The following is a 27,374-nucleotide window of genomic DNA, read 5'->3' as shown; positions in this document are numbered from 1 at the left end:
CCCGGGGGTTTGCCCGGGGGGAGGGGATGATCGCTTTTGGAATTGACCCAGACATAACGGTAGACCTGACAATTTTCGGAAACACTTCTCTAATTATCGACTCTGAAATGTGGTTCATAGTCGATGCTGGCCGTTTAAAATCGTTCTTAACATTTTCTAAAGCGGATAAGAGTTTAACAGCCTTTCTCGTGCTGTTGAAGGAACTGAAAGAAGCAAACTTGTAATCCATTCGCGCCGCGGAGTCTGCGAGTTGATTTAACTGGAGCAGAATTTATTGAAGATTACTTTGTTGAACAGGAACAGATATTTTGTCAGCAGTCCAGCAGAAACATAATTGAACTTGAACAAGAAAAACCAACGGCCTTTGTCACCACTGCGTTAAAAGCGGAGTATTCAAGAATGCGTGGCCCAAAAAGTGGTTCAGAAAGCGGACGGACAGAAAGACAAAAATATTAACGCTTGGAATAGCGATCGTTGTCACTCTTTACACAACAGTTCATTTGTGAGCAAAAGTTCATTTGTAAGTTTGCAGCTTATAGGACTGATAAACCACATCAAGTGCAGGTAAAATATTTTTTTTCAGGGTGAGTTTCTTAAGCTTAAGCTGAATGGGTGAATTGAAAAAAAAATTGCCGATCTTTCTGATAAGCTTAGATTTTCAAGTTGCTGGTTATTTCAGTTGGACGTTTACAGAGTTAATTGTGTCTTGCTATTAAATGTCCTTCTGCCATTTTATTGTATTTATTCTGGGATCGTGGTATCGTGGTATCTGATCTTGTGAAACCTATCGTTTGTAAATTTCACGACGGAAAAAATCAATCTTACGTTTGTAAACATCACTGTTGGTATTTGTCGTCGACGGCAATCAGGTTAGGAACGATATCTTGCTGAAGTTTCTTGAATGTCGTTTGAAAATCTTTACCCTGTGTTAGTTAATTAGGTTGAAGCTTGTATAACCTCCGACCAGGCTCTATTTTCGTTTCGCTATTAACTTTACCGTGGTATCATGAAAAAACTTGGCTATCTCATACTGCGTAGACTGCGTATCAGTTCACTACCATTTTAAAGTCTTAAAAACTGCATTTACAGGCGAAAACAAGATTAATTTAATTCCAAATGAGTATAGTCCAACAAATGGTTTCTAACCGATATAGCCTAAATATGTGTTTTTGCCCCTGCCTATGGAAAATGTTTGGTTTTCTAAAACGACCTGAAATTGTGCAAAATGATTTTGTCGCGGTCGAGAGAGGCAAATCGCCGACAAAACCAGATTTTACGCAGCCTTTGTTTTGGTTGTTTTGTTTTCAAGGAAGTCTCACATAAATGACAATCACTGGCAAACGGGAGGGATGGAGGTTGTCGCCATTTTCACTCGTTTTCTTGGCCTTTGATGCCCTTTACCAGAGGCTGTCTTCCTCTCGGTCAGCAGTATTCCCCTTTAAACCGGAAGCAGGATCCTTGCTTCCGGTTTCTGATTAGCCCAGAGCTCGTGGACGTGTGGCCACCGCTGGCCTAAAACGTGCGCGGGCTCTGGGGACGAGATTGGGTTTCAGCGCGCGCGCGCGCTCCAACTGGTGAGTGCATGCTGCTTTCGTGTTCAAACATTTGGCGCAATATCACAACTCTGCAAAGGCCCTAAGGCTGTTAGGAACGGCAACCATTGGACATCACGTATTTTTCAGTTATCAAGCCCAAACACAATCTAGCTACTGTAAGCACACCTCTGAAACCTACCTGGAATACTGGGAAATTTTTCCCAGAGCCGCCATTTTGTTTTTGTGCTCGCAGGATTTCCTCTGCTGGCTCGCGTGATTTTGCTCGCGCCTGATGCTTTCCCGTGTCTTGGGCAGCGCGCGCATATCAAAGCTCGCATATTATAAAAACTGTAGTAAGCCACCTTAAATACGAATAGAACTTGGCTAATCACCTCCGAGCTGGCCAATCAGCGCGCGCAAAAAGCGCTATTTACTTGTTTGGTATATATTAACTTTCAATACTCCAAACCCACCAATTCCTCTTCTCCTTTTTATTGAACTATCTTTTCTAAACTAATCCCACTCATCCACATGATAAACTGGCTCACAGGAGCCTAATTGATCAAAAGAATCTTCAACGTCCTGGCAGTTTTCGACTGCGCAGTAGTACATGTATTTGCTTTCAAGTCAGCTCTGATTGGTCCATTGTATTGTTTGCATATCGAGCAAGCGTCAGTTGTAGGAGTCGTTGATTGATTTGGCGTGTGATCCCCGCCATAAATCGACAGCTGTTTCCAGGGGCTGTATCCATTTACAGTTATTACTCGGGCCGTAAGGCGGATCGAGTTGAGGTTTCGGTAGCATTATTAAATTCTTTTTTCTTTTGGGGGTCGCGATGGGCCGAGAGATAAGACTTCGGGCCACGAGTTATTGTTCTCGGTCTCGTTTTTTGTACTCGGCTGGTACGAGTTACGTTTTCTATCGTGTTATCAAATTCTTTAAATTCTCGGTCGCATTCTTTGTTTTCGGGCCGTGAGGAGTGTTAACAATATGCGAGCCAGACGTGCGAGGCATGAACGAAACATGCGAGGCATGAACAACCCCAACATAAACTGCTAGCCGGGGAGCTATTTAAGGTGGCCGAATACAGTTTTTTAGTGTACAGGTGTTAGAAGACGTTATTTGGAAACTATGTACTTCTGGGCGCCCAAAATTGGTATGGTGTAAGATTAACTAAGAAAGAATGGGTTTTTGTACGCCTTGTCGAGCTAAGTACCGTTTCCATGGCAACGCAGTGAACTATTAAACGTCCATATATCGTAGGTTTCCTTTATTTTTAAAAAATGTACTCCTTAGATTTTTTCCATTTTTTGTATCCAGATAAACTCACAAAACACTGACACAGTTGCACTATTTTCATGTAATTTTAACAGACAGATCTCCTGTAAATATTGATTTTGCATTTTAATGTTTTGTGAAGATACCCTCTGTTAGATTTAGGTTTCTCTTTGTAGGCGAGTTACGCTTTTAGGGAACTATTTTCATGCCAAATTTTACGAAATTCTAATGAGCGGTTCCTTAGAAAACAGTTCATTTCCACGAAAACAACCAGTCGCAATTTTTTGGTCAAATGCGCATGCGTGGCTTTAATTGGGTTTCATGGCAAAGTTGAAAAGCATGCAAAAGGTCTCGGTGAATGACTTTTTTGCTCGGAAAGAAAAGAAAGAGTCCAGAAACAAGAAACTTAGTTATTTAGGATCAAAACTTACCTTTATTATCCATTTCATGTGAAATTGAGGGATCACTTTATCGACCGCCGTATTTATGTACCACTGGGACGAGCGGCAATGGCGACGGACGCAAACTTCTAAGCTCCGTCTGGGTCTCGAAGCAGACATGTAAAAACCATAAAAAAAAATGGAAGGGAAAGACCAGGGAACGAAGAAGAAAACCGGTAGACGTAAAAGAGAAGAAATGAGCAGTTTAAGTAGCGAAAATTCGCAGGGAACGCCAGAAGCAAAACGTGCTGGCAACACCCGACAAATGGCGGACGTTGTAGATGATGCGAGCAATGTAGGCGTATCAAGAAGCGACCCTCAGGTTCCAGCGTTAGCAGCGATATGGGAGGTTGTGGTACGCATCGAAGCAAATACAAATCTTCTCATTAATGAGCATAAAGCGTTAAAGACACATTGTGAAGAGCTTCAAAAGAGCATACAATTCACCCAAGCAGACGTGGAAGACATGAAGAAAGAAAACCAGAAGTTTAAAGATACAATGAAGGCAGTTAACGAGAAAAACAACGAACTAGAGAAGAAAGTTGACCAGTTGGAAAACAAGCTCCAGTCAAGCGTCGAGCAGGGAAATATTTTAGAGAAGAAACTGGAAGAAGCGACAAAAATGCACGACAACTTGGAACAGTATTCAAGAAAATTCAACTTAGAAATATACGGGATTCCCGAACAGGAAAGAGAAGATACAGAGGAAATCGTGCTCAACCTCGCTAAACGCTTGAATGTCAATCTAGTGCCCGAAGACATCGATATAGCACACCGGATGAAGAAAGGTAATACTCGGCCTAGGCCGATTATTGTCCGGTTTACCAATTATTACAGTAGAAATAGACTATACAAGAACAGGAAAAAGCTACGCAGGGCAAATTTCGAAGGTTTTATTGAAGGAGCTCACAAAATCTATATCAACGAGAATTTGACTGCCTTAAGATCACAATTGTTCAAAAAGGTCAGAGAAAAAAAAGGAAGTCAAAACTGGAGAATCTGGACTTTAGATGGCACAATATATGTGAAAACAGATCCTGAAGGTAGCTCTGCTACGCAAATTAAGTGTGAGGCGGACCTTAGCAGATTACGTTGATAGTTTATACTTCATATGTAGCTTAAGCTTAGTTTATTCATTATGCCCGCACCCTTTATCTTTCTCTTCCTCTCGATCGTCGATCACGTTACAAAACTGATATTATTACAAATTTTGCTTCATTTGCTTCGATGACGGATGGAGGTTTAGGATTTTGCATAGCTTGTTTTTTTCACTTTCGGACGAACGCGGATAAATCCCAGAAGAGTAATTTAAGCGTTAGTGTCCTTTTGTTATTAGCCTTAGTTTAGTGTCAATTATTTTGTAGTCCGTTTTTTTGTTTCCTTTTTGGGGGGCCTAATTTTCTTTAGCTTAATTTATGCTCGAATTTTGTTTCTTACTGTTTTGTATAAACAATGTCTAACTTGAAGATTTTGTCACTGAATGTGCGTGGCCTTCGTAAAGCAGAAAAAAGAAGAGCTATATTCTGTTATCTGAAAAAACAAAAAGCTTCAATTTTTTGCCTTCAAGAAACATTCTCAAAGACAGAAGACGAAACTATTTGGCGTGCTGAATGGGGTGGACAGATATTATTTTCTCACGGCTCAGAGCACTCTAGAGGTGTATGTATATTAGTGAAACCAAACGGCTTTCCCTTAGAAACCATAGAAAATGATGAAGAAGGGCGGTATATCTTTGCTAATTTGAAATTAACAACAGAGGAATTATCATTAGTCAATATTTATGCACCAACGGATTGTCGCCTGCAAATTCCATTTCTGCAAAAAATTACCCACCTTTTGGTAACTAAAACCTGTGTTTCTAGGGTCATTATGGTAGGAGATTGGAATACAACGCTTAGCCATCTAGACAAAAGTGGTGGCCTTCCATGGAAAGAAACAATTTATAGGAATGGTTTAGTGAGTTTGATGGCGGAACTTAACTTGGTTGATGTTTACAGAACACTTCACCCAAACACAAAAACATATACTTATGAAACCAAGAGTCAAAAATTAAAGTCTAGAATAGATTACTTCATAATTGCAAAACAATTAATCAACAAGGTAAAGAAAACAGAAACACGATCCTCAATTGCTCCCGATCATAAAGCTGTCTTTCTTAGCCTTGAAATCGATCAAACATTTAAACGTGGACCGGGTACATGGAAATTTAACAACACACTACTGAAAGACGACGAATATATAAATTTAATTAAAAACAATTACTCTTCTATTCAAGAGAAATACAAAGAAATTGAAAGCCGTCAACTGTATTGGGAATTGGTAAAAATGGAAATAAGAAGTATGACAATTGTCTTCTCCAAGAAGAAAAGGTTCAATTTGAGAAACCGTGAAACAGCCATCCAACGTAAGTTAGAAGAGCTAGATAAGGAAATTTGTAATAATCAAAATCTAGACGATGATATTCTAACGGAGTACGAGAACCTTAAAAAAGACCTGTCCGAAATTTATCATACAAAGGGAAAGGAGGCGATGTTCAGATCAAAAATAAGATGGATTGAGAATGGTGAAAAACCAACGAAATACTTTTTTAACTTGGAAAAACGGAATTATGAGAAAAAGATTATAACCCAGCTTAAAACAATAGACGGAGAAATAATCACGGATTTAAGCATGATAAACGAAGAAATAGAAAACTATTACAAAAACTTCCTGACTGCTAGAATCCCACAAGACGAGAACAATAATTTGGACGACAACTTTGCCCGCTTCTCCTCTGATTTACAAAATCCAAAACTAGCTCAAGACGAAGCAAGCGAACTTGAGCAAGAACTGACAAAAGATGAACTACTGAATGCCTTAAAAGGTTTCCAACCTGACAAAACTCCAGGTGATGACGGTTTCACGAAAGAATTTTATGAAATCTTCTTCGAATTGCTATGGAGGAACCTCCTCGACTCTTTCAACGAAGCCTTTCAAACAGGCAAACTGTCTATATCCCAGAGAAGAGGAATTATTTCGCTAATACCAAAAGATGAAAACAATCTTATGGTCTTAAGCAACTGGCGCCCAATAACATTGCTTAATGTCGACTATAAAATATTGGCTAGAGCTATTGCAAAAAGAATAGAGACGAAGATGCCCAAACTGATTCATTCGGACCAAACAGGGTTCGTAAAAGGACGATACATCGGTCAAAATGTGAGGCTTTTAAATGACCTTATGGAATTTACCGAATTAAACAAAGTCCCAGGAATACTACTCTTTATAGACTTCGAAAAAGCCTTTGATACATTAGAATGGCCTTTTATTCATCACACTTTAAGATTCTTCAATTTTGGCCCGAACATTCAAAAATGGATTTCAGTACTCTATAGCGATGTTGAAAGCGGAGCTATAAACGGCGGATACATGACTAATTATTTTCGAGTATCAAGGGGCGTAAGGCAAGGATGCCCGCTGAGCCCTCTATTATTCGTCCTATGTGTAGAACTTCTTGCACAAAAAAATACGACAAAATCCGGAAATAACAGGTATTGAACTACCTAATTCCATTGAAGCTAAGCTAAGCCAGTTCGCTGACGACACTACATTAATATGTAAGGACACGATGTCATTACGTGGAAGTATGTCAGTTTTGGGGAGCTTTGGTGAAATTTCAGGTTTAAAGCTAAACAGCAAAAAGACAAAGGCTATGTGGATAGGCTCTTTGAAAAACAACAAAACCAAACCCTTAGAGATAGATGTTCCAGCGGACCCAATTAAGACCTTAGGAACCTATCTTTCAAACGATAGAGACAAAAATAACAATTTGAATTTTTATCTAAAAATTCAAAAGATGGAAACTAAATTAAATATCTGGTTGTCTCGCGACCTCACACTTATGGGAAGAACCCTGCTTGCTAAAACTCTAGGAGTCTCTAAATTGGTGTATGCAGCCTCAATGTTGACTGTTCCTCAAGAAGTTATTAAAAGAGTCCAAACCAAGCTCTTTAATTTTTCATGGAAAAACAAAAAAGAATAAAATAAAAAGGGAAGTTCTTTTTCAAGAAACAAGTAAAGGTGGCCTGAACTTTCCAAATTTTGCAACAACAGTTAAAGCACTCCGCTTGAGTTGGATTGGTAGACTGCTTAACAGTCCAACTACCGATGCATGGACAGCTATTCCAAATGCTTTTTTTGAAAAATATGGAGGTCTTAACTTCTTGCTCAAGTCTAATTATCATATAAAGAAACTAGACAAAAATTTACCGTCTTTCTACTTAGAAATGCTAGAGTACTTTAAGGAATTACGTCTAAATCGCCAAGATAAATACAAAAGTGACCTTGTTTTATGGAACAATCAAGACATAACTATTGAAGGTAAATCGCTGTTCTGGAAAAGTTGGACCGAAAATGGAATTTACTACATTCAAGACATTCTGAATGAAAATGGAAAATTCCTAACTTATGAAGAATTTAATCGCAAGTACAAAATAAAAATTAATTTTCTAAACTATTTTCAAATCCTGGCATCAATTCCAGCAAACCTCAAATCAAAGGCAGCTTCTACACCCAGACCTATGAACTCTATTCTCGATGATTGTGATACATTTGACTTATCTAGGGACAAATCGATTAAACTTTCAAAAATGAAATGTAAAGACTATTATCATCTCTTTCAAGAAAAAGCAGAAGTTACACCAACAGCCATAAAAACTTGGGCCAGACAATACCCCGATATAGAATGTAAATGGCAAAAATTATTCCAAAATATACCTCGCCTCTCTACTAACAACAAACTGAGACAATTCTCCTTTAAAATGTTACACCGTATTTTAGTGACCAAAAAAGAGCTCAAACGATTTAAAATAGCAGATAATGAGGAGTGTTTTTTCTGTAATTCAGCTGATTCCTTGGAACATGCATTTCTGGAGTGCCCTGCAGGCCAAAAACTCTTTCAAGAAGCCTTAACATGGTTTAACAATAAGCACAAAGTAAATTTTACTCCATCTAAACAACAGTACCTATTTAAAGACTATGATCCACCCCCGAGTACTAACTCAAAATTAATGCGGAAATTCCAGATCCTTACTGTACAAACTCAGAAATATTACTACTCATGTAAAATGTTAGAAAAACCTCCAAATATTCTAGAATTGAAGTTAGCGCTAATCTTACAATGGAAAGTTGAAAAATGGGAAATTTAAAATTAATTTAAATTAACGAAAACGCACAATTCTTTTTTTTTTTTTTTTTTTTTTTTTCTTCCAGTGACAAAATTTCATCCATTTCATCCTTTTCTTACTGCTTTCCTGTTTTTTTTTTTTTTAGTAGCGTGTAACCCGCAGTTTGTAAGTAATCTAGTTACTGTTATGTTTAAGGCTATCTGTATTAAATTGTAAGTAGAGTCCTGTTTTGTTCAGTAGCGTAAGTAACCAGTAAGCATGTATTGTAGGTAGAATACTGTATTGTCTAGTGATATATTTAGTCCGTACTGTAAGTAATGTGATTTTGCAAACAATAAAAAAAAAAAAAAAAAAAAAAAAAAAAAAAGTATTTATGTACCACCGTATTTATGTAGCGCGCGTTTAATAGCATCGCTAACAGAATCTGTAAAGCGCGCGCAAACTGTGTTCGGCCACCTTAAGCTAACCTAAGTGCTATTTAGGCTAACTGGAGTGCTCTTTAGGCTAACCTGAGTGCCTCAAGGTTAGTTTTGTTTAACCGAAAATTTTGCAACTAAATCTGTCTATGACCTCGCGGGCCAAGATACATGTCTCACGTTTACTATAGAAAAACAATCAATGTAGAAACGGTTTCTGTCTTCAAATGAAAGGTGAATAACAAAAACTTGCCCCTGAATTTCATTTAAAAATATAACCAGCGAAACATTGAAAAACGTACAAGGATATAAACGTACGCGTGATGTGTAACGTTACTCTAGATCCCGAGGGGTTGGGGTACTCAACAGATGCTTGGGTAGGGAGGTGCGGCCCGGGCGTTTAGACCCTGACCCTGTTTAAGACACAATTCTCTGATTTCCCTATCCCGTTTAAGACAGAATTCAAACTTTTCAGGCCCTTTCTAAGACATTTAACCCCAAATCACATCCTGTTTAAGACTAGAATGAAATAAGAATACACTAGTTTCTTCCTGTATTTTAATTCATTGGCAATCACAATCTGTTTAAGTCATTAGGTCATGTAGGGAAAGTGATGAAATAGATACCCCGTTCAAGACAAAACACCCTGAAAACCATACCCTATCGGGCCGCACGTCCCCGTTAAGGTCACGTAAGGGAGAACCCCCCGGGTCTAGATCATACCGAAAATTACGATCCGTCATTGTCCCGGCGTCACATACATATTAGGACCGTGCAAATGGTTTCTGTCTCTAAACGAAAGGTGAAAACGTAAGGATTAAAGCCTGGGGATTATAAAACGCATTCGTATGACAAATGTCGTTTTCCCCTGTATTTCATTCTGACTGCAAGAAATGTAATTCTATCTGGTGGTTACTTATTGCCTCACTATATCTCTGTATCTATCTATTTGGTAGCCTGAGAGCAAGCTCTCTTGGGGGTGGGGGGCGGGACGGGGGAAGAGGATCCACCCCCAAGAGAGCTTTCTCGCAGGCTATCTATTTGGGGGAATTGGCGATGCTAGAGGTTATCACTGTTAAAAGATTGTAGGCTTTACGCACCACACAGTCAAATATGGCCCGAGTATAAGCTGGAAACAGCTTCTTGTTTTTAAAGTGTCGAAGAGCGAAAAAGAAGAGACACTTTCGATGGCCCTTATAAGCCACCGTATGAACAAGATATGGTTAAAATACAATAAAAGAACAGAATAGTTGCCAAAATTTATATTATAAAGCCCGTTTCGGCTTAGGAAGTGATGTGGTAAACTTCGTTTCCAAATTCGCCAATGTATTCCCTTGCTCAGCTCCGCGTCTTTATCTCGTTTTCCCTTGAAGGCCTGGTTGTTGCTCTTTTCTTTCAGTGCAAACACTGTGGGAAACCCAGCACGTTTCGTTCTTTTTCAAAGGCTTTTATTTCAGCTGAGGTGGAACAATCGATCGCCCCCCCCCCCCCCCCTCCGTCCTTAATAAAAAAAATGTTAAATCGCGAAAGAATCTCATTCATTAAAAGCGTTTGTATTTCTTGCCCTATTTGTTCATTGTTTAAATGATAAATGCGTTGGAGCAAGTTTGTCTCTCTGTAGCGAATCTTTCTTTTAAAATTCAAGAAAAACTCGAGCTCAGGCAGAAATGACACCCTGATACAGTTCTAATTACGAAAATACTCCTGTTTAGTCTACAGGGAGGACATTATCATTTTCAGTGTCTCCATCAAGATTTAACTGAACTTCTGCCAAGTTCACTCCACCATCGTGCCCTGCTTGGTGGTCTGACTCAGCATCACCTCCTCCTACTATTTCTTCTTCTTCTTCTGTTTCCCATTCGTCTTCTTCCTGAGGAGCATCAGCGGCTGGTGGTATCGGTGGAGCAGGAGCACCCTCTTCGCCTTCTCTGCTAGTATTGTATGAGCCACACTCTGCACACTTCAAACCAACAACATGAAATCTGACTTTGCTTTCCTACAACAAAATGATATTTTAACAATTAAAATCTTAACGCCTCAAATAAGCGCCCTCAGAAGCGCCTTTCCCATGGCTGAAGTTTAAAATAAGCACCCCTCCGGTGGGGCTTGTTGTGAGACACCAAAAGTTGAGTATAGTGGTTTAGTAGAACTATAGTTTTCCTCTTCACTGTTTTAAATGCATTGAAAAATAAACTACATTGTAGTGATCAACCTTATGTGCAAATTACACACTAACGAAAAACTAACAACTTACCTTTCGGCAATCACGGCAAAGAATCTATAATCAAAAAAGCAACGAAATTGATTTCATTGATAATCGATCTAAAGGATAAATCTACTGTGCTTTGTTGTACGACGTTTTTTCCTACAAACTTCCTCCCCGGGAGGGTTATATAAACCCTTCCCCTTTTTCGGACATGCTCATATGCGATTTTTCTTACTAAATTTCAAATCTGATGCCTTAAATTTTGCTTTTTTCAAGCCAGGATGGCGATGAAGTATACCATAGCAAGACGCACACCCACTTTCATAGCAAAAAGGTAAATAACTAAACCCGTTTCCTGCTGTCCCTTTGGGTGGACAAACTAATATAGCTCAAATAAAAAGAACCCCCTTCCTCAAGTGTTCTTGTGACATTGAACTTACGTAAACTTTAATTTCATAAGGGTGATATTTTGCAACACCACATTTGTGACCAATTAAGCAATATTTGTACTTTTTGTTCTTTTTTCCTATGCTGTAATTCATGTCATATTAAAAAAATCAGAAAAGTCGTGAAATATTTCCTATCATATTGAACACTAAAATGGATCAAAGTCAAGCTCTTAATTCAAGAAAGTTGCAAAACCTCGCAATATTTTGCTGTAAGCTTGAACCATTTGGGCTGAAAACATATCAAAAACTCGTTTTCACATGTTAAGTAGCTTGGTAGTTTGAACTAATTGCTGCAATTAACGAGGCTATTTATCATGCCTTCAAGTAACATTTGTTGGCCTTACTTCAAAAATTAAAGGAAAATTTGATTCTGCTTAGTGACTAACTTTGCGCGTAGGTAACCTGATAAACTAGGCAATTTGGAATAATCTAGAAGTGTACAATTGTAAAACTCTCAGTTGTGTGAGTGCTAACCTGAAGTCTTTGCATCAGGTTGTACATAACTCTATTTGTTGTGTACATGTAAATCCCACAAGCAGAGATGTCTTACATCCCTGGCAAATCTCCGCTGCACGTGTACCAAACGACGTTGTAAATGACGAACTCAATTTTCCTTTACTGGTTTCAGACTCTTTTTCACGATTTATCCACCAGCCCCTTCATCAATAATATTGGTCTTTAATTTTCTTTACAATACTTGGTCGACTGAAGGGCTTATTGTCAGATTGCACACTCACAGTAAACTTAGACAATGAAACCAAACCTACCACCACATTGAAATTACTGTACTCTGCTGGCATTGGGGTACGACCTATCTCATTATCCAACATACGCCATGCTCGACTCATATCCACCATTGACCTGTTACATATTGGGCAAGCATATCCCCTGGAAAGAAGACATTCAACCGTGACATGTTAGGTTTCTTAACTGATTGAATTTTGTACACGTGTCTTGGATCGTGTTCGCGTCGCCGCGAGGTATCTGTTAAAGAGGTACTGTCACTGTGATTTTACTGTACTTTGGTAAAACTGATAAAATATAAACGAAAAACCTTCTGCTAACATGAAATTGCTCTTGGAACACCAGGAAGAAAACATTAAGGGGCTTCGTCAAGGAAGAAAGAACTGTAATCAGTTTTAAACCAATTCTCTAAAATACAGAAGAACTGAACTTCAAAAAATTGGTTGCAATCCAATTCCATCCTAGCCATCTGTAGTCTCCTTCGCAGCCATCGTTTGGGCTTGTCACTCAAAGTGCTCCCTCCTCCACCAATGAGCCCAAATGACGGCCGAGAAGGAGACTAAGCTATCTGCAGCCAGACATAAATTAATACTGGTTTCTGTGCACTAGAAGGGTTATTGTTAACAAAACCGAACCATTGTTTCAAAGATTCAACTTATTCAAATATGTTTTTTTGGCCACTCAAAGTGACAATAAAATAGGTGACACTGCCCCTTAAAGTTCAAACGAGGGAAACAATGACAAATGGAAAACAAAAACTAACAAGGAGGTAATTTCAAACCTATAGAGGTGTTGTCATTCCAAGAATTTAAGGAGTAAACAGCTAGCAAAGTTAATGCCACAACAAGGAATGAGATCCTAAAATAAATGTATTGCAGCAATCCGACAGAAACTGAACAATCAACATATCCACAACATTGCAAGATGAAACTACTTTGTTCGCCATCCAAACTATGATTCACATGTTATTATTACATGAAGGTCAACAAAGGAAGTTGTAAAAGCTACAAATCACACATAAAACGAGCCAAGACAAAAACCTAGCCAAAATGCCTTAAATTGCATTAAAACCCACAGTCACTAAACAGACACTTCAAGAGGTCAAATTTATAATAAGATGTAGCAATTCAAACTGGTGAAAGCTACGGATCTCATAACACCAGTCCTCCAAATCATGATAATAGAGCCACAAAATACATAAGAAGCTTAAATAATAATTTCCGCTATAACAGGACAAGCCCCTCCTTCCTTTCACACCCATGAGGGTGTGAAATGCAAATTTAGACTCCATTCAGTCATGCAATTAGCAAGTTGGTGACTTAAGCTGAAAAAAAATGTCTCAAAATTTCATAATACACCACAGTAATATAAGACCTTGGTTTCTGATTCGGTTAACAAGGTTTATTCTAAAAATTAAGCCCATTTTATCAGCAAGGGTCGTACATGTACAAAAACTCATGTTGTTTGTCAGTTGTTTACGTTCTAATGGTTGATTGACAACTGAAGGTGAGAATGGCAAGGCCAGGCCCCTTTTATACTGGAATTTCCTGTTTAATATATGATCATAAGAGGGTTTAAAAGAGCGCTGCCAGTTACATCTTAGAAAGGAAAGGAATAATCATTAAAAAGATTAATATTCATCGAAAACAACAAACACAAAGGGTAATTTCAAATATTTCATACCAGTACAAATTGTGGGTCTTGTCAACCCTTCCTATTTCCCACAAATCAAGCACATCACTTGTCACACCTGTTTATATAAATGGGCCGGAAGACGGAAAGTTCAATTCTTGGTTGTAGCACACCATCAAAGGATTGTGGTTTCATCCAATGATGCACCAGCCTTTCAACCAGTCTGTTAGGCTGCATAGCTGGCATGATGTTGGGGAAGGTGAAGTTTAGTGGCTCTGCCACCAAAACTTTATATTCACACACAGACAATTCCACCAGCTGCACAGACTAGCAGTGTGTCTTTAGCGGATTTAAGCTCTTGCTCATCAATGAAATACATCAACTACAACCTACCCTGACTCCAGCAACTTTGAAAAACAGGTACTGCAAGAGAGGATAGTAAAAAAATTATTAAGTTTAACAATACTTTAAACAGTATTGCAATAAATTGATGACATATTCTTAAGTATCAAAGGTAAAGGCAAAATGTGAGGTAGGCCACAGTGTCAGACATGGTTTTATGGCTGAGTTTCCAGCTGACTTGCAAACAGGCCCAGCCAAAGTTACAATGTAAATGATACTCTAAGAAAACTATTTTAGCCATGAAATTTTATAAACATTACCAACCACTACATAAAAAGAATCAGAGACATGATGAAATGGATCAGAAGTCCAATAAAGAAACTCAGTCTGACATACCTGTGTAGCAAGTGGCCACAAGGAGGGACATGTGATGGTATTCTAGATGTATGAATATCCTGCGACAAACGAAAAATACATATGGCTTAATTCACTTTGAATTTTTTATTCTCTTGCAACCTTGGTTTAAAAAAAATTGGCAGAGAAATAACTGGTTTGTGTCCAAGCAATATCCTTTCTTATAGTCAGAACATTTCATGATTGCATAATTCCTCCTATCTCAATGAGAATCTCTGACAAGCATGACACTTGAATGTTAACAAATATTGCCAGTGAGATGTAAAAGAAGTATCAGGAACTTCAACTTATTATTATCCAATTTGACTGTTTTTATTAACAAATTTTGTGACTGATAAACATCACTGGCCAGCAATCAGCAGCCAGTTACTGGGGTTAAATTGTATATGCCTTCTGACATGCACTCACCAAGCAGCCAAGGCCAATTAGGAAAACAACCATTAATTCACCAAATAATATTGTACTAGGGGTATAATTTTTGTCATCACTGATGAGACTGCATCCTATAGTTCCAGCAAAACTGCATTTAATATTAATACTGACTTGAGATATTACATGTACACATAGCTTTTACCTCATAACATATTGGACAAGCTGAACGTGAGCTCTTTTCAATGCACTGGAGAAAAAATTTATTGCAACAGTTAATGTTTTTGTTACTGCATTTGATGTAACTTAAGGTGATTCCATTGAATTGCATTGCGCATCCTTGCTGCGCATAATTTTTCGCGTCATTTAGCGCGGGCACGCAGAACATTACGGGATTTCCTTGAGGTTAAGCTCGGCAGGAAAATAAATGGTCCTTTTCTTCTAAACGAGCACGGTGACCCCCATTTTTTAATGCATCAATTTAAATGTCATACGGTTGACCACTATACAGTATATCGCAATTTAAAGAAAAGTTTAATACTCTACTTTAAGATAGTTTTCTTTGAATGCTTTAAAAAGCATGTATTTAGGTAGTGCTACTTACGTGCAATCTTAATTCCAGTTCAATGAAAAAATAGTTTGTTGTGTAAGATTAAAGTAAATTTGGTTGAACTGCTTCAATATTTTAATGAAAGAAATTAATTTTTCTAGAAATGATAGTTCCCTTTTCTGATTACTAGCGTTCCTAATATAAACCTCATGGGTCATCTATTTACTATGATAGCCATCCAGGTTGCACAAAAACGAGCACGGTGACCCCCATTTTTTATTGCATTTTTGTAATGCTCATAACATAGTCATGAACTGGACCAAGTCTTAGACAATTTTAAATATGCCTTCTTTTTCAGCGGAATCACCTTAAGAACGCACTCCTAATACAGATCGAAGTCGAGATTGTTTGGGACAATGCTGATACAGTACATGCATGAATAATTATTATTGACTGGATCTTGGGACGTGTATCTGGTATCCCCTACAGATTTTGCAAGGGCAGATGACATCATCACCAACTTGGCAAAGAAGAGAGAGCATGGGATTGAGATCATCGAACACACTCCCTAATCTTTGATTATTACTAGTAATTATTCAGTTGATTCTCACTTGACACACAATATCCTAAGATAGCCTCAAGAATCCTGCCATCATTTAGCTAATGATCCATAACGAACCAGCCACATGCTAATATACATGTAATGCAGCTTTTATGTCATTTTTTTTAATTATACAGTGTTCAGATCTGTAACTCACCTTGTGTGAATCCTTCAACTGAATTCCTAAGCACATGTCACACCTACTGCAGTGAAAGAAGTTCTCCTCTCCACCAACCCTACAGATAAAAAAAACTAAAATAGTAAAAGATCCTTACAATATCCTAGTAATTTGATAATGGGACCAGTACTAAACCTTCTATCAGTCTTTGGCTTCTGTTGAGAAACAGGTAGTTTTTGTGGACTACTCAAAATCTTGTTACAACCCTGTGGACCCATCAAAATCATCTCTCAACATAATGATGCATTCTTTTGGGGACTGTTCTAACAGAATCATCATCATTATCAATTCTCCGCACGCCAGTAGGCACATAAGGCCGACACATTCTCTGACCAACACTCCCTGTTCGTGCCGCTGCCTTGGCTACATTCCAACTCTTCCAGTTCTTATAGAACAGATGGTGTTAATTGTTCTTTTAGGACCTACACCTTTTTCAGAATTGACAGTCAGAACTGTATTCATTCTCTCCTTGATACCAGAATTGACAGAGTACAGTTTTTTCAGAATAGAAGGAATTGTGTTCTTTTGGGGAGGTGTTTTTGTCTAAATAGAATAGACAGAATTGTGTTCATTGGCAACTGGTATTCTGTGTATTGTTATTCCTGAACCAGAATGACAATAGCCAGGATTGTTCCAAAAGAATGCACGCTAAGTTAACGAGATCCTGAAAAACCCAGTCAAAATCCTTTTCAGAATTTATTAATAATTCATTACAATCAACCAGGTCAATCCTCCAAAATTTCCTGTCCTGCATTTGACATTTCAGTTTTGCCATGTACAGGTTGTGTAAGTTCCAACAGGCCTACCATTACCCCTTCTGTCATATGTCAGTTGCCAAAACAGAAAGTAATGTACACACTCTTGAGTATTCCTGTGGCTATGAACAGCAAACTTCAATCTCCCAAAACTTTAGGCTAGCCTCCGAATACTGCTGTCCTCCATACAGTGTAGATCTCAGTGTTGTTCATCCTTCCTAATCTTGAGCTCACATTGAGTATAAGATGTACATGTAGAAAACAGGTACAGTATAACACCCATTTAAATCTTTCTCAAAAGTCTGTGTGAGATTTCAGCTTGGCAAACTCCTAATTGAAATTACTAAGATGAAAGCATGCAAATTCCATCTGCATTTAGTGCTAGGAGCCTCTTTTTCATCTCCCCCCCCCCCCCCCCTCCACCACCATCACTTATCAATGTTGAGGACATTTCCAATGGACTTTCAAACAAACAGGTCGCAACACTGAAAAAGAAAAAGTGACGGGGGTGGGGAGGGGGGGAGGAAGGCAGAAATGGTTTGTATTTTTCACATTAAGCTTTTAAAGAGAGTATTTTTCAGGATAAATTATGATTTTTTGGTCAGAATATCTCAACCATTTTGAAAATGCTTGTAGCACCAAAGACATCTGCACACCAAATTCTTAAGCTCCATGTGCCCTGTGTGGGCAGCTTATCCAAATAATATTTAAAACAAAAAACATTTTCACTGCACCTGCAAATTCCACAACCCTGGCAATGAAACTGTCCTCTTTCATGGTCATCAAATAATCGACAGATCTCACAAAAATACCGTCCAAACTTTATACCACAATCTTTACAGTGAGAAGCCACCTAAAAGGCAATTAACCAAGCAGTTTCCATAATGTACACAAACTTTACTGCATGTAGTATTAAAAAGGTTGCCTTTAGAAGCAAGCCAACTTCTAGGTTTATCTAGAAGTCATTTCCATAGGATCTTTATTCCTAGAATGTGCAAACCAAGGTTCATACATGTAAATGCAAAAATAACAATGCCAAGAACTGTCTGGTGAGTGTTTAATGTACAGTGTATTTGTTTGTTTGTTCCCTTTTGTTTTATTTCCTTTTTTTCAATTCCACCCCCATTTGTCTGCCCAACTCTGTGACACTAAGGTTTCTAGGCTCTGTATATAATAACACAGATGTTCCTTGGCCAGACACCTCATGCTTTCCTCCTGAGGATACCAGTTGAATCCCAATTCCATTTTCCTGTTTTGTTAGTTTTATGTATATGTGATACAATCAATACATTATCTTTTCATAACAAAATTAGCTTAGTTTATAATGTTGTCAATACAGTATATTCAATAATAATGATAAATTTATAATAATAGTGCTTTTTCCATCAAACAAGAGTGCCTTTATAATATCTAAAATAATTATTTGCATACACTGTAGTAAGATTATGTACAGTTTAAAATAATGTCAATTTGCATTTATTTATGTTACCAAGTATTATAGGAAATTAATGATTGTGTTTATAATTAAGTATCATGATTCAAAATAAACGGGAGTTAAATTAACAAGAATTGAAAGAAAAATTACTTCCCAATAAAGGAAATTAGCACAAAAGAAGTTCTAAAAGTTCAAACTGAGGGAAATTAACAAGACTTAGTCAGAATTTGTTAAGGTGATTCCCCCTTAAAAGAGCAAGTATTAAAAAATTTCTCAAACTTCATCCAGTTGGTAATCATGTTACGTATATTAAAAAAATGCAAGAAAAAATAAGGGTCACCGGGCTCGTTTTTGCACAACATGGATGGCCTTTACAGCAACTTTGCGACCGACGAGGTTCTCATAACTTATAACTCTAGTAAGCAGAAAGGGGCACTAAAATTTCTGAAAAAGGCACTTCTTGGATTGAGTTATTAGAGAAGTTCAACAATGAAGACCCTGAAATACATTTTAAACCATCTTAGTTTTACAAGAGTTATTCATTATGTAAAAAAATCAAAAATTCTCTTCATACGTACACACCCAGCACTATCTAAAGACTTGTTCTTTACAGCCTTAAAATCAAAATATTTAAAACTTATTGCAGATAACATTGTGTAATTTAAATTCATGCATTAAAAAGTGGGGGTCACCGTGCTCGTTGTCCAACTATTGATCCTCAAAGCGCGAAAATCCTGTTTAAAATTCCTTATGAACGAGAGAAGACTGGGTTGAGTATAAAAAAGGCAGCTCCACGATCACAGGTACTGTAGAAAGTGCGTTCATTAAATTTATTTGCGTTTGCATGTGTAGTGTCTTCATACAAATGGCCAGTGAGAAATTACTTAAACGAAAAAGAAGGGTCAACTGTTATGCCCAGAAGAGGTGCGCAGTGCAAAACAGGGGAATCACCTTAAGACAACAGGAAGAATTTTTTTTAACACCAAGTGTAAAAATCCAAAAAATAAAATATTGGTGGAATTGTCCCTAAAGGTAGGGGTTAAGCAAAGGAATCTGGTAACTTTGAGTGTTCTTCACAGTGTCCACGATACCGACTGATCTCCAGCCTGATAAAATAATGCTTTTACCTTTCTGGAGAGTATCGGGAATTTGGGGCAAAAATAGCAGAAATTAAGGTTGCAGAAATAAAGGCACCACTTAATTAATAAATATGCGTTATTGACCAAGCGTGAGGTCAAGATGGCTGAGTATTGGCCAAGTTCTTTTTTTGCGTTTTTATGGACCGAGACTAAAAACGCAAAAAAAGAACTTGGCCAATATCCAGCCATCTTGACCGAACAAGCTTGGTCAATAAAGGATTTATTATATGGCTTTTATCTTCAAGTTAAAACTACAAAAACGAAATAAAACAAAACAGACCAAGAAACTGTTCTGCTCGGAAAGAAATTCTTCATAGCCAGCCGGTATAAGATTCATTTTCAGTGCATTTTTGGATTAGCATGTAATCATGGAAAACAAGGAATCCCAAATTATCTTAAGGCTTTAACTTTGTAATGGCTTAAAGGGAGTATACAATAATTATTGAGTACGAAAAATTTAGAATTTCGCAAGTGCGGGAAGATTTTAATAGAATCCGGCAAACTCGGCATTTTCAGCCGATCGCCCGGTGGCGTAAATAATAAACACTTTTAACACAGTTTTCGGCCTCCAATCAATAGTTCTTGACTGAAACAATACATTTTGAAATTATATGCAAACAGTAGCCGAAAAATAGAGCGGGTAACCAAAAAAACTGGCCGAAACTTTGATAAGATTTTGTTGTTTACAACAAGCAAGACGCGGCTAAATTAAAAACGTGAGCTTCTTCAGTGAACTTGAGAAAAACACTTTTCTGAACCGCTCTAGACTCTTAACGCAACTTTCACTATGCTATGATTTAAATACAGTCAAATCTAGAGAACTAATCAATTTAGTACTCGACCTGAGACAATAACTTTTACAAAATTAATCTCTACACACAGAGCAACTCACCGATTCAACTCGCATTCATTGTAACGAAGCTGAAACAAAATTTTCACTACACCAGGATGATTCTATTCTCTTTCCTTCCCTTTAGATAAATGTTGATACGGTTTACCGAACATTTTAGTGAACATTTTCGGCCAGAACAAGGAGAAAATCGAAGAAAAGATTGCATTGTTCCTCGGAATTTAACTTTCGATGCCAAGCGGACGGGCAACGGGTAATCCCGAGCGGGCAAGTCTACATGTAATTTCGACTACAAGTTGTCTAGATTGAGTAGTTTAAATCCCTAAAGGTTTGTCATAAAGTGTCTGAGTAGATTTCGAGATAATCGACAATGTTTAAAATGAGAGGCTATGCACTTCCATTGCTATGGTAATAGTTGTTGCTTGGAAACCGATGAGAAAATTAACATTGATCATATGTTGAAATGATGATGTAGTATGAAGGAGATCGAAGTTTATCTTGTATGCGAGATTGTAATTTCAAAACTTCCACCCTAAGTCCAGAAAAACTGCCGTGAGCCTCCTTAAAATAATATCAATTTACAATTATAATAATTATTATTGTTTATGGATTCAGGGATGTTCTTCAGAATTCAGTGAGTGGTTGGATTTCTTGTGCACATACATGTATTATAGCATGTTTCCTTCCTTTGAGTATGGATTTTGTATTAAGTGTTTGCCACTTTTGAGGTCAAGCATAATGTCTAGGAAATTGACATCATGCTTGACCTAGGAAATTACAGGACAGATAATTTGTGCTCTTTCTGCAAACATGAATCAGAAACGATCAAAGATTTTTTTTGTGTCTGTCCTTATTCGAATTTATCCTGGAAAATGTTGAATTATACTATTTTGTTTTGAGAAAACAACAAGTTTATCTAACCTTAAAGGACATTCTGATTGGCATTCTTACTTCTGAAAGCCCCTTACTAAATTATCTTATAGTCATATGGAAAGTTTATTTATGGAGTTGCAGAAGGGATGAAGTGCTACCGAATATAGACAGTTTTATAGTTAAGGTAAATATTAAGTAAGAAACAGAAATTTTAAAACACATTTGCACCAACAACAACACTTTAAAAAAATTAATGGATAAGTGGACTTTGTAATGCATTATTTTTTTTCGATTTTCTTTGTAAAGCACTGTTGTACTGCATATCATTGGAATAAGCTACTGTATTGATTGTATAATTTTTTGTAAGTACCTATGTATGTATGTATGTACAGTACTGTGCAAAAGTAATGAGAGCGAATTTCGATGAATTTCGAGACATTTCGTCACTTTTCGACGAAAACCAGCGGTTTTTTTAACGAAACAAAATATCGCCGAGCTTTCGACGAATTTTCGAAAGCGCCATTGTCTTGACACTTTCAAAATTTTGAAATTGTATGCGAATATTTCAGCAAAAATTCAGACAACAATTCGAGAAAATTCGCAAAATTTCGAAGAATGCTTCAATTTTTCGAAGCGTTTTTCGAAGTTTTGAAGAGTGCAGCGAATTTTCGAGGCTAAGCTAAGTACATTGTACAGCGGATCAAAACATTGCAAGCTTGGCCTTCTATCGAAAGTTAGATTTCAACCAGAAATTTGCGTGCATAATCAAGATCATGGAGTTTACAATCCCACTTGTTGTAATTACGATTCAGTCCTTGAAGGTTAGTCTTGTTTAAAAACAAACGGGCAGTTACTCTACTGAAGCAGAGTGCGGGTTAAGTCTCTCTAGCTTATTTCGTGGTGTTAATAAATAAAGAAAGCGTGTTTAGTTCCGAGTTATGTACTGCAATAATTATTATAATCTACAGTGTATTTTTAACGACAGTTCGCTGCTTCCAAAATTCGAAGAGGCGAAAGTTCATTTCTTCGAAAGCAAGGAAAGTTCGTTACTTCGAAATTTTGAAAGAATTCGCATAATTTCGCTGCATTTTCTTTGAAATATCGCATTGAGCGACGCAAAATACCGTGCAAAATTTCGCCGACATATCATCAAAAATTCGCGAGAACAATAGACGAAATTTGTCGAAATTCGCTCTCATTACTTTTGCACAGTACTTTATGTATGTATGTTTAGTGTATGTATGTATGTATGTATGCATGCATGCATGCATGCATGCATGCATGCATGCATGCAAGCATGCATGTATGTATGTATGTATGTATGTATGTATGTATGAATAAAAAAATAAAAAATGATGTCTAGGAAATTGATGATACTTGTGTTGGCTTCAACTCTGATTTTCACATCCTTGTGATTTCTAAAGCACTAATAAAAACTTCTACGTCACCATACACTTCAACAGATCACCACACATTTTATCAGACTTTACTTTTCAATGCATACATGTAGACCAAAATCAAACAAACACAACAGCCCAATATATTAAAATTCATCCTGAAACAATAACATCACTTCGAGGCTCCTGGGAATAAATTGTTTAGTTTATATGGGTTTATTCCCCGGAGCCTCGCAGTGGTGTTTATTGTTTCAGGCTGGATTTTAATATATCAGAATTGGGCTATTCAAGACACGCAAAACTTACCTATCATGTTGAAAGAAAATTGAGAGCAAGACGTCTTATTGAATATCATTTGTTGAAATTAAAATACATTTTGAACAATGTTTAAAAAACATATACAAATTATAAAGAACTGAAAAATTGTCAATTACTTAATGTGAAATGTCCGTGGCTAGTCTGACGCAGTGTTTCGTCTCGGCCAAGATACTACATGATTATATATGGGTGAAGCAGAACTATTAGATGGTATTTTTTTAAGCCCTGAGGAGTGTTGAAATGTAAAAAAAGGATAGGGAAAACTGTCATTAAAGTACGGTATTTAAAAGGTCTGTCAAAAAACATATCTCTTGAAAAGACCCGACAAAAAGAGATGCAGCAGTTTTTCTATGGTACGTATGTGAAACGGGTACCATCTTCTATGAAAGGTATGTGAAAAGGCTTCCTTCATTTTCAAAAATGGTATATAAAAGGGTAAAAGACCGAACCTACCACCACTCCTACCCACCAGGTAAACTTCAAATTATTTAAACTGATGACTAGTAAAATTTCAAACATAATATTTCTGACTAAGAAAGACTGTTTAAATCTGGGTTAAAAAGATAGGTATCAGCATACCGTTGCAGCACATGTATTGATCAGAAACACATTACGTTACAACTGGGCCAAGGAATCTGACTTACCGTTTGACAACTGTCACATTGAAGACATTTAATTTGCTGCACAGTCTTTCTGTCCAACTCATGATCCTCTTTGTCATTGTGGCACAGCCTGCAGTTGTAATATTTATCACAACAAGGAGCCTAGCAAAAGATTTTAAAAATGCACACATCAACTATAATAAGTCTTCACCTGCTGTGCATTGTTGCTCATGCTTTTAATATTACCGTGTATCTTTAATTTTTAATGTATTGTCATAAACCCCTGACTTGGCCACAGCTGTTAAAAGTGTGGGTACATGTAATAAAGATGGATGTGACTTGTTGTGGTTTTAATTTTTTTTTTGGTTTAACATTTTTCAAACCAGTTTAATTGTTATTTTCCTTTGTGTGGTGTTTATTACCATAATCTGAGACAAAGGGAAATAAAAATCAAACCGGCTTGAAAATGTTTAAACCAAAAACAATCTTGAACCATAACAAAATGCGCAAGTGAATAGTGGTAACTGTAAAGCAGTACTGGCATCAAACTACACTACAAGACCCTACAAGGATTTGTGGATGCCATGCTGCATTGCGGGAATGCATTACATGTATGTATAAACAATTAAGCAAGTAAATTACACACACTCTGATTCCTTCCAATACATGAAGCAATGCAAAGGCAGACGTGTGCGTTCTTTTGGTGGTTTTGCGTGGTTGCCAATCAACAAAAAAGCGTCCAGTTTTTCTTCCACGAACCTCTGTATTTTTTTTCCTCAGATCATGTTGTTGCTGAATGAAACTTGATATATGTGAATGATTTTGGTTGCCTAGCACGTGATCTAAATCTTGCTGCTTTGAGCATGAAAATATTCCTTTCTACATTCAAATGACGGCTTCTGTTGAGTCTTCTGTCAAATCTTCGGGATCTGTCAGAAGAAGCTTTTAACCTTGCTAAAGTTGCTATTTTGGCTTTGTCCAAGTGAACGTAAATATAGAAATACATCAACGTTGCACTGGTTGTCGCTATGCATTAGCAAATTTTTAGTGTTTACATTTGTTCTGTTGAAATGATGTTATTGCTCACACTGGACCCCGAATTAAATTAATTGCGGCTTCTGTCGGCATTTAATAGGGAACTTAGGCACCAGACGTTTTCTACGGGGCGACGGCGACCGGAAGTCAATTTTACTTCCGATCCACGTTTCCGGCCGACATGGTCAGCTGTCGCGACTCAGCGCCGACTTTGTTTTGCTTATTTTGACGTCGCGTGTAAAACGTGAGTTTCGCCTTTAAGATTTTCGTTCCTTTATATCATTTTGCCCTCAATGTTTTGTACTTATCGATGTTTAAAATATTCTTCTATCGTTTTGGCGCTTGTACGAACAATTGTCAAGTATTTACAGTCATTTATTGAACTTTTAAGCCTCTAGCGTGAAGATGGCTACCAAAAACAACCTGTAATGGAACGGACAGATAACCACGACATTCTCCTGTTGCGTGAAATGATTGCTAGCGAATTGTTTCAGTTCAAGAAAGGCAGTCCTGCAGACTGTGGCAAAATCTGGGAGTCAATCCAGGAAGGATTGAACAAGATCGATAATCCACTCTGAACTCTGCCAAACATTCGGCTTCGTTGATGTCTTCAAGATCATACGAACTGTTTGGAAATTCTGGGTTCTTGGAACGGCAGCTCTCCCACACGACCAAGAATTCTTCATCAGAAATTATTTTACCATCATATGTTAGCCGGACAGCATCTCTCTTGTTTCACGAAAAGACATTTTTCACAGAGGTTTTCTCAAGCTTTCGAGGAAGTTTTCGAAAGGGTTGCCGTCGCAAAAACACCTCTTTGCTTAAGTTTGGATTTTGGCGGGAACGACGGCGCCCTCTTACCCAGGCTGGCTCGTTTGTAGACGTCGCCGTCGCCCCAAAAACGTCCGGTGCTTAAGTTCCCTAATAACATTGTAGGAAGCTTTCAATCTTGCTCAAGTTGCTATTTTGGCTTTATCCAATTGAACATAAATACAGAAACGCATCAAGCGTTACAATGTTGCGATACCCTTTTTCTGCTAGCAGCAAAGCTAGGGCGTTATTTTTATTAGAATGCGCCCAATAGTCTGAGTGACACCTCCACAATACGTACACTTTTACAGCTTTATGCGATCCTGGTTAAGGCATGTTTAACTGAACTTGACAGCCAGATTCAAAGGAGTTCACTACCATGCATGCAGAGACATTTATTGCTGTACCAAAAAACCTACAAAACATGATTTACGAAACTATGAGAATGCGAGCAGTTGCGAAAATTTTGCGAGCATGAGCAAGGGAGCACTTGTTTAATTTTTGCGAGCAAATCGAGCAAAGGCCAATTTTGCAAGCACTAGAAAATTTTAAGGGACCATTCGACACCCCTTTCAGACTATGGATATGTAAGCTTCTTTAGCGTGCATTGGCAAGTTTTTGAAACATAAGATTTCGGAAAAAAATATATAAATTATTCTTAGTTGCAGTTCATTAGTGAAGAGTTCACTAAAAGCACCCAAATCCAAGCTCAGGGAAAAATAAAGTTGAAAAGGATTAAGCTTATTGTTAATTACATGTACAAGGGATCGATCATCAAAATTACGTCATTGTAGATTAACCTGAGATGTTCTGTTTTTTATTCGTCTTCCTCTAGCTTGAAGCAAACCATATGTGATGTGCATTGTACTAATATTGCAGGAAATTATATAAGACTTACATGTTCATCCATCGATATTTTCAATAGTCTATAACAAATTGATCATGGTCGCCGTGGTTTCCCATAGAACAGTTCTCGAAACAGTATGACATCGCATTCAACCGATAATAGGAACATGTAGTTACTCACCAACAAAGAGCAACGTCTAATATAGTGTCCACAACTAGATGACATCGCTGTAGAAAAAGGTAATTAAACTGTTTACAAATTCTCAAGTCTGATCGCTTCGTCGTACTTCAAATATGGCGGAGGCGCGGAAAAAGCTGGTACTGAGACATCAGAACGAGGCTACATCCTTATTATAAAGCATTCTCGTCCCCAGAGCCGCCTGGTCCTCTTAGCCGCTGGAGGCTGGGCACGAAGACCAAGTGGCTCTGGGGACACAGGATTACGGAAGTCCTAGATTCTAGGACTTCCGGTATTCATGTATGAAGTCTTGAAATGTCATCAAATTTGGAGAGAATAACATGGCGGCTGCAAGAGGCGAAAAAAGTTTATTGAGATACTGGCGAATGTTCTGCGTCTTCTTATTTTGGAATCGATTTCTCTTCGTGAGAAGCTTGGGAACGCAATTAGAATTATTGTCGAAAAAAGGACGGATGTGTCAGATGTCTCTGCCTTCGACAAATCCTTGATATTCCAGCTTTGCCCTTTGTTTTGACTCATGGCTGGAGGTCAGTGACTCCATCATTTTTGTCGCATCGCCGTTGAATGTGCTGATGCAGGATCAGATATCAAACTTGACAGCATGAAACTACCATCTGTCACATCTTCAATGATTCTTTGAAGCGAATCGTTAGACTTCTCTGTATCTCAAATGGAAGGAATATTAAAAGTGTATTTAAGTTTATTGGGGGAAAAAGAATTGGAAGGTTTTGGACAGTATAGAGATTAGGGAAAAGATCAAAGCAGCTGTAGTTGATGAGGCACATCTCATTGCAGA

The 27,374-nt window shown here is 37.7% G+C and overlaps 1 protein-coding gene and 1 long non-coding RNA gene across 3 annotated transcripts; one reads left to right on the top strand and one right to left on the bottom strand.

Moving 5' to 3' along the window:
* Window positions 1-1,659: 1,659 nt before the first annotated feature.
* Window positions 1,660-10,140, top strand: LOC146460474 (uncharacterized). 2 transcript variants are annotated; one of them, XR_014857625.1, is made up of 3 exons: window positions 1,660-2,175; window positions 2,221-2,611; window positions 8,881-10,140. It is a non-coding gene; the product is annotated as an uncharacterized LOC146460474 (long non-coding RNA). The 2 variants fall into 2 exon arrangements; XR_014857624.1 differs by having other exon boundaries at window positions 1,660-2,611.
* A 226-nt stretch (window positions 10,141-10,366) lies between these two features.
* On the bottom strand, window positions 10,367-26,706 carry LOC146460473 (RING finger and CHY zinc finger domain-containing protein 1-like). Its single transcript, XM_085088150.1, has 10 exons — window positions 26,561-26,706; window positions 23,731-23,850; window positions 17,809-17,927; window positions 16,299-16,377; window positions 15,196-15,240; window positions 14,604-14,662; window positions 14,259-14,288; window positions 12,257-12,377; window positions 11,089-11,112; window positions 10,367-10,830 (listed from the first exon to the last, which is right to left on the bottom strand). Exons 1-10 carry the CDS (start codon window positions 26,603-26,605, stop codon window positions 10,543-10,545), a joined length of 930 nt encoding a protein of 309 aa, XP_084944276.1. The 5' UTR covers window positions 26,606-26,706; the 3' UTR covers window positions 10,367-10,542.
* Between the last annotated feature and the right edge of the window lie 668 nt (window positions 26,707-27,374).

The sequence above is a fragment of the Pavona decussata genome, unplaced genomic scaffold (assembly GCF_977016875.1).
Source record: "Pavona decussata unplaced genomic scaffold, jaPavDecu1.1 SCAFFOLD_213, whole genome shotgun sequence".
NCBI classification, from domain to species: Eukaryota; Metazoa; Cnidaria; class Anthozoa; order Scleractinia; family Agariciidae; genus Pavona; species Pavona decussata.
The sequence above is the reverse complement of the archived record's forward strand: the minus strand, read 5'-3'. Positions and strand labels throughout refer to the sequence as shown.